Below are 16,023 nucleotides of genomic sequence, written 5' to 3' on the forward strand. Positions count from 1 at the left end.
CATTCATCAACCTAAACTTAAGAGGTAAAATTATAAAACTTCTTGAAGAAAACATATAAGAACATCTTTGTGACCTCGAATTTGGCAAAGATTTCTTAAATATGACACAAGAAGTATGAATTATAAAACAAAAAATAATAAACTGGACATTGTCAAAATAAAAAATTTTGCTCTTCAAAAGATATTGTTAAGAAAATAAAAGGACAACAACCTACAGAGTGGCTGCAAACCCATATATCCAATAAAGGACTTGTATCTAGGATAAAAAACCCTAACAACTTAATAAGAAGATAAGCAACCTAATTTTAAAATGTACAAAATATCTTAAAAGATATATTAACAAAGAAGGTATAAAGATGGCAAATTAGTACATTAAAAGATGTTCAAAATCATTTGTCAAAAGGGATATTCAAATTAAAACCACAATGAGATAGCACTATAAACCAAATAGAAAGACTAAAATTAAAGGATCAACATATCAAATGTTGGTGAGGATACTGAACGAACTAGAGCCCTGGACACTGATGGTGAGAATGTAAAATGGTTCAACCACATTAGAAAACAGTTGGAAGAGTGTCTTACAACTTAAACATACATCCACCATATGACCCAGCCATTCCACAACTATGTCTTTATCCAAGAGAAATGAAAGCGTAAGTCTACATAAAGATTAAGAGCAAATCTTCACAGCAAGTATATCTGTAATGACCCCGAACAGGAAATAACCCAATGTTCAACAAATCAATGAAAATGGAAATTGTAGAACTGAATACTACTCAGCATTAAAAACAAAAAAAAACTATTGATACACGCAGCAACATGGATGAATCTCAAAATAATAAGCCGAGAGAAAGAAGCCATACGGTACATACTGTGTGACTCCATTTATATAAATTTCTAGAAAATACAAACTATAGTGACAGAAAGCAAATTAGTAGTTTCCTGGGGATGGGGGGAGGGGTTACAAAGAGACAAAAGGAAAGTTTTGAGTAATGAATATGCTCATTATTTGGATTATGGCGGTAGTTTCATGGGTTATGCACGTGTTAAATCTTACCAATTTGTACAATTTAAATATGTGCAGATGAATGTGCCACAGTTATACCTCAAGAAAGCTGTTAAACATACAATTTAGATTCTAAGTAATTATATACTAGTTAAACTTTAAAACAGACACACACACAAGGACAGAGAGAAAGAAATGTACAATATTTACACTATACTGTATTTTTTTAGGTTATTTACAAGGTCTGGATTGGAGAGAAAAGATCAGTACGCTTCAAGTAACATAAAGTAGGTGTAGGAGGAAAATCGACCTGACGGTCGTGCACAGATTAGATCAGACAGAAAAGAAGGCAGACCAGAAAAGTAGTTAAAAGTTTACAGACTAGATCATATATAACAAGGTATGTATAAGTTGTGCAACAGACAGGTTAAGGAAGGAGTTTAATCAGTAAACAATATTTAAGTACTTTTCACTATAAATAGCAGTTCTGTCCTAGATGCCTGAGATGAACCAAACAGATAAATCTTTGCCATTATGGAGCCGCCTCTAGTCTAGTGGAAGAGAAGGCAATAAACAACTAGATATGTGTCAGTTACTTGAAAAAATGATACAGTGAGAGAGAAGTTTGGGCAAGGGTTTAAATACAAATATATCATACAGGCATACTTCAGGTTTGCTTCCAGGACACTCCAATAAAGTGATTATTACAATAAAGCAAGTCACACAATTATTTTAGTTTCCTGGTGCATGTAAAAGTTATGTTTATGCTATACTGTAGTTTATTAAGTGTGCAATAGCATTATGTCTAGAAAACAATGTGTATACCTCAATTTAAAATGCTAAAAATGCTAACCATCATCTGACAAAAGCAGTGTTGCCACAAACCTTCAATTTGTAAAAAAAACACATAGCATCTGTGAAGCACAGTAAAATATGGCACACTTGTGTATATATGTATCATATAATATAAACAAATTACAGGGAATTATGATCCTTTGTAATTACTTTGTTCAGAGGCTTCTGTGAAGAGCTCAGGATATAGTAAGGGATATAGTTAAGATATAGTAAAAAAAAAACAAAAAAAAAAACATAGTAAAGGAAAAACAAATGAAATTTATTGATTAACCAGAGCTTGTCTTTCCTGAACACCAAGAAACTTTCCATACACTGTCTCTTTGCATGTGTTCAGGTAAGGTATTTAACCCTCTTCACTGGCCATTCCAAACAAAGAAAAAGCTATCAGTGTAATAATGATATATCTTTCTTAAAACAGTGAAAGTAGCACTAAAATAAAAAAGCCTAACCTCATATGGTCATACACCAACCTGAGTAGAAAAGCAGAGTGGAGAATACATATCTTAGATGAGACAAAAATAATTTGGGGGAGAAGTTACTAAAGATAGTCCAGGTGTGAACTATACTTTCTAAGAGACACAAGAGTATAATATACTTCTTTAAACTCTGATACAAACTTGGACTGCATTAATAGGAATATAATGATCATAGGAAGGAAATCCCACTGCATTCTGTGCTGATTAGAACCCATCTATAGGATAAATTCATGTCTGTGTACACCGTATTTCAGGGCAACCCAGACAACCTAGGTATCTTTACAAGAGGACAACTTGGGCGGGGGATGCTCTAGAGAGCGTATACTATGACATGTTATATAAAGTCAAATACAGAGCTATAGTTTACAAAGAGAATAGAAGAGGTGTATAAAGAGAACCATACTCAATATTTTGTCATAACATATAAGGGAAAAGAATTTGGAAAAGAATATATACACACATATATATATATATGAATCACTTTGCTGTACACCTGAAACTAACACATTGTAAATCAATTATACTTCAATAAAAAAATAAATTGTTCTTAAAAAAGAGAACTGTTATTTGTATTTACTTTCATCTTAAAATATAAAAATATTAAGCTTTATCATTTCTTAATATATGGATTGACAAAGGTACATTCATGTAATTGACATATAAGTGATACATATACTGTATATATTGAGGCTCTACTAAAAATATACTTTACTGATAGAGTTGCATAGTCAAAAAATAAATAAATAAAATGAGACTACTGGCCTGGAGAACAGAAGACAAAGAAAATCAAAGATGACTAAGGTTTCATGATAGCTGTCTTCAACATTAGAAGGCTTTTCTTATGGAAGAAGGAATAGATTTATTCTGTGTTTCCTCATAGGAAGAACTAGAATAAGTGGCTAAAAGTCATAGAAATCACCATCTAATATAAGGGAAAACCTAGTAATTAAATTTGTTAAACCAGGGAATAGCTGCTTTGGAAAATAATGAGCTGCTCTATGCTTTGAGTAGTCAAGACATACAAAGGATATCTCTATACTATTAAAATTGTAGAAGGGATATCTGACTGCATAGTAGGCTGAGCTGGACACCTCTAAAGCTACTTCCTACAGAGATAATTGATGATTATATGAAGTACTTAATATGAACACTGTTGGTATAATAAAGAATTTAACTGGTCTTTGTCTTTGGTTCCTGGAAGGAAAACTCTAAATCCTTGGAATTTTCCCAGTGACAGGAGTGTCTTTGTTATGCTAATGAGGTGACTCAGTGTGGGCCCTTAGATGGCTTCAGGATGGGGACTGGTCATACCAGAAAGACCTACCATGTGATTAGAGGACTAGAGCTTTGAGCCATATGATATCAGCCTAACCTCCTGACTTCCAGGGAGAGGAGGGGGACTGGAGATAGAGTTCAATAACATGGTCAGTCATGCCTACATAGCAAAACCCCAATAAAAACTCTAGGTACTGAAGTTACTGCAGCAGGGAGTTCTGGCTAATACACATGTGTGCTGCAAGGCAGATGTGCTCTGATTCCATAGGGAAAGAGCGTAAAAGCTCTGCAGTCAGGACCTTCCAGTCTGGAAGCCCTAAGTCTCTTGATTAGGCTATTTCTGAGTTATATCTTTTATAACAAAACTGTAATCATAAGTACAGTAAGTTCCCTACATACGAACCTTCAAGTTGCAAACTTTCAAAGATGCAGACGTGTGTTCACATGTCCAATCACGTAAATTAGTTTACGTGACTGGCGTACCTTGTCACCTGTGTGCACCCTCTACAAGTGGCTGTGCTTTTGTGTACTTTACTGTACAGTACTGTATAGAGTACAGTAGTACAGTATCTTTATTTCAAGCCCAGGATGTCTGGAGGCAAGCGTAAAAGCAGTGGTGATATAGCTGGTACTGCTAAGAAGTGCCAGGAATTGGAGGCCCAGAGAAAGAACGAAGAGAGACAAGAGGAAGAAGAAGTAACTGAAGAACCGAAGAGATTCATGACGCAGGAAATGGCAAGGGGATTTTCTTTATTTGAGGAGGCAGTTAGTTTTGAGGCACAGGACCTGAACGTAGAATGGTACACGAAGGTTGCAACAGCCGTTCAGAATGCAATCCAGTGCTACTGTGTCATCTATGACGAGAAAAGAAGGCCTATTACCCAGACATCACTGGATCATTTTTTCAAGAGGGTAGGTAGAATTGAATCCAGCAAGGAACCAGAACCTGTGCCATCAACGTCAGGCATGAGTGAAACTGCAGCTTGCCCTCTGTCTCCTATCACTGACGATCCTTCAGCTCTACCATCTCCCACCTCCTCTCCCCACTCCAGTCAGTAACTCTTCTTGCCTGCTCACTCGATGGCAGCCCCTGGATGCCGGCTGTTGTGCTGTACTACTGTACTTTTCAGGGTACTGTGCTGTAAGATTAAAAATGTTTTATTTTTCTGTGTTTGTATTATCTGTGTGAAAAGCATTATAAACCTATTAGAGTACAGTACTATATAGCCGACTATGTTAGTTGGGTACCTAGGCTAACTTTGTTGGACTTACAAACAAACTGGACTTACAAACACGCTCTTGGAATGGAACTCGTTTGTATGGGTGGGGACTTACTGTATAGTGCTTTCCTAAGTTCTGTGAGTCTAACAAATTATTGAACCTGAGGGGGTCACAGGAACCCCCAAATTTGAAGCAAGTTAGTCAGAAATGTAGGTGACCAGGGGACCTCTGAAGTTGTGGCTGCTGTCTGAAGTAGGGGCAGACCGGTTGGGGACAAAGCCCTTACTTGTAGGATCTGTGCTAACTCTAGGTAGTTGGTGCTAGAACTGAATTGCAATATACTAGTTGTTGTTAGACCAGTTGGAGCTGAAACAGAATAAGTGTATTTAATCTAAACATTTGTAATCTAAAGCTTAGTGTTGAATACAGGCATTCATTTCCTCATAATGATAAAACATACATTCTGTGTATGTATACTGGTGCATTTCAAAAGGTAAATAAACTCTTCTCAATGAATACTAAATAGATATTTAATGTACGCCAATATTATAAAAATTTCCATAATACTTAGAAAATGATGTTTTTCTCATTTTCTAAAAAGTGAAACAATTTCACAATGAAAAAGAAAGAGCAGAGAGGAAACAGACCTTAACACTTTCCAACAAAGTAATTCTGCCAAAAATATTATGTAGAAAAGTATCATATCCTTTGTTAACATAGGGTGTAACAATGTAGTATATTAAATATTACCTTATTAAGCCATGTGTTACCTGGTTTACAAATTCATGTCAACCAGTAACTAAACTGAAGGTTTAATATTTAATACTTATTAATGGTTAAAAAAAAAATCAGGAAACTCATAAGCAGTTTGTCCCTATCAAAAACAGTCAAAACATATTTTCACCTCAGACCATTAATTAAAATAAATTATATTTTATATATTCACTGATAAATTCTAGAAAAAATAAATATTCTTGGACTAATTTAAGTGTGTTTTTCATGTAAAACAGCACAATTAACTTCATGCCAACATTCTACGTTTAATCAGCACACATGAAGTTTACCTGGTTTAACAGTTCGCCCGCAGAGCTGGGGTTGTAGAAGAACTTGTAACATGGCAGGGTTGTTTAAACTTTTCATAATTTGCACTGGATTTGGCTCTGGAAGTAAGCCCTTTTGATTACTGTGCATCTTTGATGAATACAGAAATAGAAAACATTAGAACAAGGATAAGCACAAAGATGAAACTGTAAAGGCTTTTTTCCAGAAATTCTCATTCACCTGATAAGATCTATTTTATGATAACCACAACTTATTTTATATTATATACTTGTTGTATACATTCTACCACAATTCCTAATTATAAGATATTCTACCATACAACATACACTGAAATCCTCATAGAATGTTTCAGTTAAGTAGAAATTGGCTTTAAGAGGACTAATGATTTAGTCAGATAAATCTCTTCATACAAGCAGAAAGATTTCAGGGGAATCTGAATTTATTAACAGGGAGGTAACCTGTTGACACGAGATGAATATTTTGATACTGTAGAAGAACCTTACAACAATGTTGATCTCAAGTTTAATAATGTGGGATGTCTTACAAAGCAACATTTTTCTTATAATAACAGTCTTTAATTCATTAACTTAATCCTCTAATATGAGACAAAGATGAACTGGCCTTACATACATGTCATTGGGTAGCTTCCTAAATACATGAAGTTGTTCTCAGATTTTAAAAGCCAGTCTGATAGATGAGAATATTAATATAATGATGTAAAAGGAAAACTATGAACTTCCAGCCAGGAGAAAATGGAGAACCGACAAGGACAACTGGATTCCCTCTCTCATCCCAAGCTGTGACATTAAGAGGGAGAGGGTGATGGATTGAGAACCTGACACTAAACCCGTGAGAAATCCCTGGACAGACACAAGGTAGTGCCTCAAGAGTGTGAGAGAGGCTGGATCCACAGACAGGATAGCTTGGGGAAGGGCCTTCCTCCACATCACCCCCTAGGGATCATGGCTAGGAAAGAGCAAGAAAAGGGCAGCATCAGTCCAGTGACCGCCTAGGAGCAGTGAATTAACAGCAGGGCGTCGTGCAAACTCAGAGACAGTGGGGACCATGTAACACTAGGTAGAGGCACCAAAAGCGTCCTTCCCACATCCTCCAACCTTCTCTACTTCCTTCCTCCCACTGGGCAGGGTGGAAGAGTTATAATTGAGGAAGGCAGAACTTGGAAAAGAGCAGGGTTGGGAGAAGAGATTAAGAGGCTCTAAGGGGCAGGGTTGCCTGGCTGGGGTGGGAAAGGGCTGTGGTCAAGGCCAGATGGGCAAGGCAGAGGTTCTCAGCCCTAGGTTCCTGCCCGCCTTCCCTAAACCCTAGCTGAGACCAGCCTTCAGCACTCCTCCTCCATCTCCAGCCCCTCAACCTCTAAACACTCACATACAAAGAAGCCAACCGCCATACCCACTACCAAAGGAGATATGTATCCACAGAACAAAATAACTAGGCATGGGGGGAATGTAGCCACAAAAACTAAAGGCAACAAACTGAAGCACCTATAAGAGACAAAGCAGAATTAAAGGATAGGAAATAATAAGAACGTTAACTCAACATAACAGACACCCTAAAAAAAAGATAATATATTTTTATTGGTAACATGAAACAAGGACAAGCAGTTATAAAGAACAACCAATTAGAAGTATGAAAAACACAACTGTTAGAGAAAATTAATAGCAGCCATCACTTACTATATATACTTGGCATTGTTCTAAGCATGTTACATGGATTAGATCACTTAATGCCCCAAAACAACTCTATAGGGTTCGTGTTATTACCCCCATTCTATAGGTGAGGAAACTGGAGAAACTCATAAAGCATTATTCTTAACCTCTACTCTGTGCTTTAACAGGTAAGTTAAACAGTAGGATATATGAGACTGAAAAACAAAATAGTGATCTGAAAGGTCAGGTCAAATAAACTTCCCAGAATACATGAGCAGAGGATAAAGAGGGAAATACAAACAAAGTAGAACATGGTAATGAAAAATGCAAACAAGAGAGAAAACCAAGGCAATAAAGGGACTAGAAGTCTTAACGTCTATATAATAGGAGTCCCTGAAGGATTAGGAAGAAAAGGGAATCTTTGAAGAAGTAATGGCTGACAATTTCCCAGTATTAAAGAAAAATTAAAGACCACAAAACGAAAGGGTTCCTAATATGATATAGAAAAACACACACCTGGTTACATTTTTTTGGTGTGAAATTTAAGAACATCAAACACCCCCCCCATACTAAAAACTTCCAGTGAGGAAGAACATATCTCAGAAAAAAGAAAAAAGCAGATTAATATCATCTTCACTCTCAAAGCGTCAACCCTGGATTTAAGAAGGCAACAAATTAATATTTTCAAAGTGCTACAGGAAAAAAACTTTGAATCTAGATTTTTATATTCAGCTAAGCTATTAAATATGGAAAAGAAATAAAAAATATTCCCAGCCATACACAGTCTAAAAAGTTTTTACTACATGAAACCCTTTCTGAAAATGAGAAATGAGAATAAATGCATGATGATATTACATGATACATGGAAATTAGGGTTTACAATATCACAGTTAATTTTAATCTTGTATACAAAAGCCAGGACCATAAAAACAAAAACATTAAGGTTGGGAATTCCCTGGTGGTCCAGTGGTTAGTACTTGGTGCTTTCACTGCCATGGCCTGGGTTCAATCCCTGGTTGGAGAACTAAGATCCTGCAAGCCGTGCAGTGCGCCCCCCCACCCCAACAAAAAAAAAAAATTAAGGCAATCCTAAAGTAAAAATGTACTTTATGTATTCCCAATATGGTGGTAGGTGGGGCAGAAGGAAGAAGCAGGACGGAGTTTAGAATGAACTAAGTGGGAAGAAAGAGATACTGATCAACCTAGGGGTGTTAGTAAGTTAGGAACAATCACCAGTAGGATAAAACAGAACATCTCACTCTCGAAGCAGAAGAAGAAAATTCTAATTTATCCAATAGTAGATGGGAAATGAAAACAAAGGAAAAAAGTATAGTTAAAAAAAACATGACAAGTGTTGGTAAACAGTATAGAGGTTCCTCATAAAATTAAAAATAGAACTACCATATGACCCAGCAAGTCAACTTCTGGGTATTTCTCCAAAGAAAACAAAAAACACTAACTCAAAAAGATATATGGACCCCATGTTCATTGCAGCATTATTTATAATAGCTAAGATATGAAAACAACCTAAGTTTCCAAAAATGGATGAACAGATAAAGAAAATGTGGTGTGTATATGTATACAGACAATGGAATATTATTCAGCCATAAAAAAGAATGAAATTTTGCCATTTGTAGTCTCATGGATGGACCTTGAGGGTATTATGCTAAGTGAAATAAGTCAGGCAGAGAAAGATGGATACTGTATGATCTCACTTATGTGTGGAATCTAAAACCAAAACCAAAACCAAAACCATAGATACAGAGAACAGACTGATGTTTCCCAGAGGGAGGGGGTGCAGGGTGAGTGAAATGGTAACGGGGGTCAAAAAGTACAAACTTCCAGTTATAAGAGAAATAAGTCATGAGAATGTAATGTACTGCACAGTGACTATGACTACAGTTCATAATACTCTACTTCATATTTGAAGGTTGCCAAGAGAGTAGATCTTAAAAGTTCCCATCACAAGAAAAAGAAATTTTGTGATTCTGTGTGGTGACAGATGTTAACTAGACTTACTGTGGTGATCATTTCACAATACATACAAATACTGAATCATTAGTTGTACACTTGAAATCTAACATAATGCTGTATGTCAATTATATCTCAAAAGAAATCTATATCAGAAGAATAGCTTTTAAAAATTCCTAGGTGGGTATAAACTGGAAAAAAAACTAATAATTAAGCTAAAAGGAAATCATAACAAAAAATTGAAACATTCATAATATAAAATTTATGACACATAGGTATAGCATTAGTTATAGAAGTAAGCTTACTTTAACTATGTTCATCAGAAAACAATCTAGGTTGAAAACAGAGGAGCTAACCACGGATAACATTAAAGATGGGTGGGGGTGGGGGTGGGAAGAGTAAATCCAAAGAAGAAAGAAGCAAGGAGGTTATAAAGATAGGGCAAGAATAAGCAAAAGATAGAAAAAAGAGAAATAATGAACAAAACAAAAGCTGTTTCTTTAAAAGGCAAAATAAATAGTTTGCAAGACTGATCAAGGGAAAAAAAGGAAATGCAAATAAATAAAATATACGATAAAAAGAGGAGACTAGACATGACAAATTTTAAATAAAACTTTATAAATAGCTATGTGCCAATAAATTTAAAAACTCAGACAAAGTGGATAAATTTGTAGAATATAATCAAATGCCACATATAGCACACAGAGAAAAATAAAACTAATAAACCGAATATCCACAGAAGAAATTTAAGCGGTAATCAATGATTTCCTTCTGGAAGAGGCTCAAGGAGTAAGTCTACACGGTTTCATAGATGAGATCTCTCAAACTTTCAAAGAACGGATGACCCCGATTTTATACAAATTGATCCATGAAATGGAAAGAAAAGGAGAAGGGGGAGAAAAATATGTAAATCATTTAATGAGGTCAATGTTCTCTTGATTCCAAAATTAAGTAAAAATGGTACCCAAAAATTTAAGCATTTTCACTTATGAGCACATTTGCACATATACCAAATAAAATATTATCCAATAAAATCAAACAATGCATAGGAAAAAATCATTATCAATTAGGATTTACAACATAAGGATAGTGTAATATTAGAAAAACCTATCAATTGGATTCAGCACATTAATGAACTTAGAAAGAAATCACATAAAATTATCGCAATAGTTGCAGAAATACTCTGATAAACATCAATACCTACTTATGATTTTTTTTTAAATCAGAAAACTTGATAAAGGATATGTACCAAGAACCTACAGAAAAAAAAATCAATGCAGCACATTACTTTTAAGACTGAGAAAAATTTAAGATTCCTCATGTTACTAATACCTAATCACGAAGGGCCCTGTATGCCATGGTAAGGAACTGCACTTATGCACGCATTAAAGAATATTAAGCAAGAGAATGACATAATCTGGTTTGAGGACGAGAAAGATCACTCTTGTGGCACCGTGGAAGATGGGTTAGAATGGGGAAGACGAACAACATGGCAACCACATAGCAGGTTATTCGAACCATCAAGGTGAGAAAAATGAGATCCTGAGTAAAGTAACAAAGATGCTGACAAGTCTCCAGGATTTAATAGTTACCAGGAGGCGGAACTGAAAGGATTTGCTAATATTCTCGACATCTTGATCTGGGGAGTAGGTGAAGACGACCAATCATGATTAACTGAGTTTTTAATTCAGACAGTTCTAGTTTGAATGAACTGATGCCATACATAGATATTACAGAACACAGAAAAGCAGGTCCCAGAGAAAAATAGTTTTCTTTTGGAAATGTTGAAATTGAACTATTTATATAACATAAAAAGGGGCTGTTTAAATATCATTTGGAAATACAGATTTAGCAACTGGGTCCAAAAATATATGCTTGGAAAAATCACCACTGATAGGCAATAACTAAAACCACTGGAGTGCTGAAGAGGAAGAAAGTGAGGAGGCCAAATACAGAAGCCTACTGATAGCAGCCCTTCGGGAAAGAGAAGAAAGGGGTGGGACGGTTAGACAGGTAGGAAACAAACGGTAGGCAGAATTCAAGGTAGTAGGCGGTTGGTCTTATTTTTTTTTTAATATTTATTTTCCTTATTTTTTATTTTTCTTAGCTGCATTGGGTCTTAGTTGCGGCACACGGGATCTTCGTTGAGGCATGCAGGATCTTTCACTACTTTTCTCTCTAGTTGTGGCGCGCGGGCTCCAGGGCACGTGGGCTCTGTAGTTTGTGGCACGCAGGCTCACTCGTTGAGGCGCGCGAGCTCAGTAGTTGTGGCACGTGGGCATAGTTGCCCCACGACATATGGGATCTTAGTTCCCAGACCAGGGATCGAAGCCACGGCCCCTGCATTGGAAGGTGGATTCTTTACCACTGGACCACCAGCGAAGTCCCAGGAGGTTGGTTTTAAATGTTCCAAAGAAACCAGGCAAAGAAAGACTGAAAAGTACCTTTTCGACTGAATATTAAGAAATTCCTGTTAAAGAGAACAGATTCACCTGAATAGTGGCGGCAGAAACTAGATTGCATTGGACTGAGAGGGAAATGAGAAAAGAAGAAAAGGTGATGAGTGGGACCTAATTGTTCAAGAAGCTCCAGCTGTGAGGGAAAAGTATTACAAAGGCTCGTATTTAGAGAGGATTTTTAAAGGAAAAGATTTGAGCGTATTTATAAGCAGATGGGATAGAGCTAGTGAACAAGTGAAAGTAAGTAGAAAGGTGAGGATGAAGATCCTTGAGGATGGGGGACATGGGCATGAGCCCCTGCTTTGGCAGGAGGAGGCACAGCCCTCCCTCCCAGAGAACAGGGATCTTTGTTTTGTTCACTGATGAATCCTAAACATCTCTAACATACCTAGCATGCAGTGGGTACCCAAAAAGTATTTATGGAATGAATGCTATTTAAGAGAAAAAATGGGGGCACTTTTTCTGGGGGAGTGTGAGAAAAGTTGAATGAATGAGTCCAGCACATGGCCTTTATATTTCTATAAAGTAGGAGCCACGATCATCAGATAGAAAGAAGGACAAAGACAGGAAAAGAGTGAAGATTTGAGAGAGTCACTGTAGAAAAGAGTGGCTGATAAGAGATAGCTAGTTTTGCTGGGGGATCAGCTATAAACAAATGCCAGACATTTGTAAGGCCACCAAGCCACCTAGTTGTTTCTTTTTCTCCAAGAGGACAGGGTGTGCCACCTGCAAAAGTGGGTGACTAGATGCATTCAGAATTGGAAACTCAGCAACTGCGCCATGTGCACAAAAATGAGGCGCCACCTCCCACTACTTCTACTATGGATACTTACGAACACTGAAAAAGGGGGCACCTTGCACTCAAAACTTACAGAACAGGAACTCAAACATTTACTGAATCAATGAAATTTCCTCAAAATTTTTTCTTGAGATGAATACACGTTATGAAACACAGTTTCTTCTTTTGTATTGACTCCTGGCTTGATTTGGCAGAGGTACCATTTAGCCAGTCAAAAAAAAAAAGAAGGGTATCTTTACATAAAAAAAAATATAATGAAGGTCCAATCAATGACTGACTAGTTTGGATAGATTAAAATACTACTAGAATTTTTTTATATCCTAAAAAAAGAAGAAACTTACCACGCGTTGAGCTGCTATCAATGCTGCTAATGTACTTCGCCCTGGTGCTCCCGGGGCACAGAAGGAAACTTGAACTTTGCTTCCCTTGATGGTCATACCATCAGCTGCTTGTTGAACCTCTTCAGCGTGCTCTGCAGTGCTATATTCAACCACCGCAAAGCCACCAACATAACTACCTTCATCCTGTGCAAGCTGATGTGATACATTTATTAAAAAGGGAATTCTAATATTTATCTAGAAATACTTATTTACAAGTATATCATCTAAAAATTCAAGGACAAATGTCTCAGAGCATGATACTGCTGAAAATAATGTATTCTTTCCTTCTGAAAATAAAAGTTTACTAGTTGGGTAGATGTAGTCCTTCTAGAAGATGGGAAAAGTAAGATTCTGTCCGGTTTCCTTTTACTTCTTTGAATCTCTGATTTATTTTAAAAGTCAATGTTCAAATGATAATAGTCCCTATATATTAAGATATATATATAACTGATAATTTATAGAAAAATATGGGACACAATAATTAAAACTTTCTTTAAAATAAATTCACCAGATACACAGACGATGAAACATGCTGAACAATTACTGGATCATGTATCTATGTAAAATAACATTTGCATTATCAACAGAAGAAAGGTAGAAGGAACCACATTCAAAGTTTATTTCAATATTTTGGGCAGATCCCAGGAATTTGGTCAAGTATACCAAAGCAAACCTTATTTAGGAAAACTGTGCCCCAGGTTTGTTTAAAATACCATATTCAGGACAAAACCTTTTTCTGAATGTGCCCTAAATAAACTCCTGCAATGCAGAACTCAATTTATTTCCAGTCACCCACCTGTAAGAGTGTAAAAGAAGATACTAAAGTCCTGGATCTGTAAAGACTGGTACAAAGAGCAAAAGTAAGAACAAAATAAGACACTAAAAAGTTTCTAGAGCAAAAGTAAGAACAAAATAAGACACTAAAAATTTCTAAGTGTTGAACATGTCTGAATCATCTTAAACACACTGATGCTATAAAGTGATAAATGTGATAAAATTCAGCTTCGTATGTCTTTGAGAAGACGCATGTACAATACTTCTATTTGAATTTGGCATCCCATAAATTGATACTACAATTAAATCATTTTCCAGTCCTTTTTAGTTTCTTTTCTTATTTTTGAAGCTTTTTGTGTAGTAGACCGAATTTCTATTTTTTCTTCACATTCTTCCTTCCTTTTAAAACTGCCCTCAAATATTTTTTTCCTCCATAAAACTTCTTCCATTTCCATGGGAGAAAGGAAAAATATCTACCTCTTCCAAACATTTCTCCTACAACCTCATTCCTTTTAACCAAACCAAATCTTAAAATCAGATTTGTAAAAGCCGTTAGTCCCACTGGTCCCTTCTGACCACAAGGTAAGAAGACTGTGTCTTCCATATAGTCTATGTCAACCTACCAAGCGAGAGAGCCTGAGTTTAACAGATCTACTGATAAAGGCATTGTAAAGTGGCTTTATTAACCTTTTGAAAACTTTTAAAATATTTTTACTATTCCTGGTTCATTATAACCTTCATGCCAAATAAATGACACTATCATTTTAAGTCTTTCAAAAGACAAAGTCATTTTAATTCCATAGCGTCAGCAGTTTTAAAGAAGAATATTTACATTCAGTATGAGAGCCATTTAAATATGTAATGGCCTGACTTGTGATCTAGTGAATTTTCCATTATTTTGAAATATTTTAACAGAAGCTAAATGATCCCTCAATTATTGTAACGTTTTGATTTTTTTTACCAGATGGAAAGCTAGACTAGATAACCTCTCAGTTGTATACAGTATATATTTTTGCCTATTTAGTAGAATATATTTAATTTTACTCAAAGTGCTTGAAAATTCTTACCAGTGTTGTCAGTTTTCAGGATCTTCTCTAAATGTCTCATTACCATGGCCCCATTAAGATAGAATAATGCATTCTTTTTACACCTCATAACACTTTTCTATTTTCCATCGTATCAGTCTTCATACAGGATTTACAATTATCTGCTTACTTGTCAGTCTCTTCCACAAACTTGTGCAGTATTAAGAGAGTATCTTTCTATTCTCTACATTTCCGACATTTAGCAATATAGTGTCTGGCACTGAGAAGGTGATAAACAAAACGTGGATGGATAAAGGGATCAATGCATGAATGGGTCAAGAGTGGATGGAATGAGAAGGTGGATGTGTTAAGTGATGGGTTTGCTAAGACATAATTATATAAAGACAATATAGTTTGGCCCATCAACAAAAGGGATTGATTTAAAATTTACCATCATATGAATTGGGAGATTGGGACTGACATATATACACTAACATGTATAAAATGGATAACTAATAAGAACCTGCTATATAAAAAAAATAAAATTCAAAAATAAATACAGGGCTTCCCTGGTGGCGCAGTGGTTGGGAATCTGCCTGCCAATGCAGGGGATGCGGGTTCGAGCCCTGGTCTGGGAAGATCCCACATGCCGCGGAGCAACTGGGCCCGTGAGCCACAATTACTGAGCCTGCGCGTCTGGAGCCTGTGCTCCGCAACAAGAGAGGCTGCGATAGTGAGAGGTCCGCGCACCGCGATGAAGAGTGGCCCCCGCTTGCCACAACTAGAGAAAGCCCTCGCACAGAAACAAAGACCCAACACAGCCATAAATAAATTAATTAATTAAAAAAAATTTTTCTTGGGCCAGAAACATGCTAAGATGAAACAAAATTATAACTGAACAAATCCTACTCCAAAGCTGTTTCCAAGTAGGAATTAATATCAGAAATATTTACTTCACATATTTTCCATTGGATGGCCTTTTCAGATTCTTGCTACTTTAAATACAAAAGTAATATTCATTGGGCTACACCATTTTTAAAATGTGTTCTTATA

At 36.2% G+C, this 16,023-nt stretch overlaps 1 protein-coding gene across 3 annotated transcripts in view; it reads right to left on the reverse strand.

Moving 5' to 3' along the window:
* The window catches only part of RAVER2 (ribonucleoprotein, PTB binding 2), a 104,071-nt gene that overhangs the window by 51,007 nt on the left and 37,041 nt on the right, over positions 1-16,023 (reverse strand). For 2 of the 3 annotated variants that reach the window (XM_024764751.1, XM_024764750.1), the window contains exons 4-5: positions 13,133-13,324; positions 5,898-6,024 (exon numbers count right to left, since the gene is read on the reverse strand). In XM_024764751.1, the coding sequence (XP_024620519.1) occupies positions 5,898-6,024; positions 13,133-13,324 (319 nt within the window). The remainder of the gene's footprint in view (positions 1-5,897; positions 6,025-13,132; positions 13,325-16,023) is intronic. The other variant, XM_024764752.1, reaches the window with a different exon arrangement.

The sequence above is a fragment of the Neophocaena asiaeorientalis genome, unplaced genomic scaffold, assembly GCF_003031525.2.
Source record: "Neophocaena asiaeorientalis asiaeorientalis breed wild unplaced genomic scaffold, Neophocaena_asiaeorientalis_V1.1 scaffold135, whole genome shotgun sequence".
Taxonomy (NCBI): domain Eukaryota; kingdom Metazoa; phylum Chordata; class Mammalia; order Artiodactyla; family Phocoenidae; genus Neophocaena; species Neophocaena asiaeorientalis.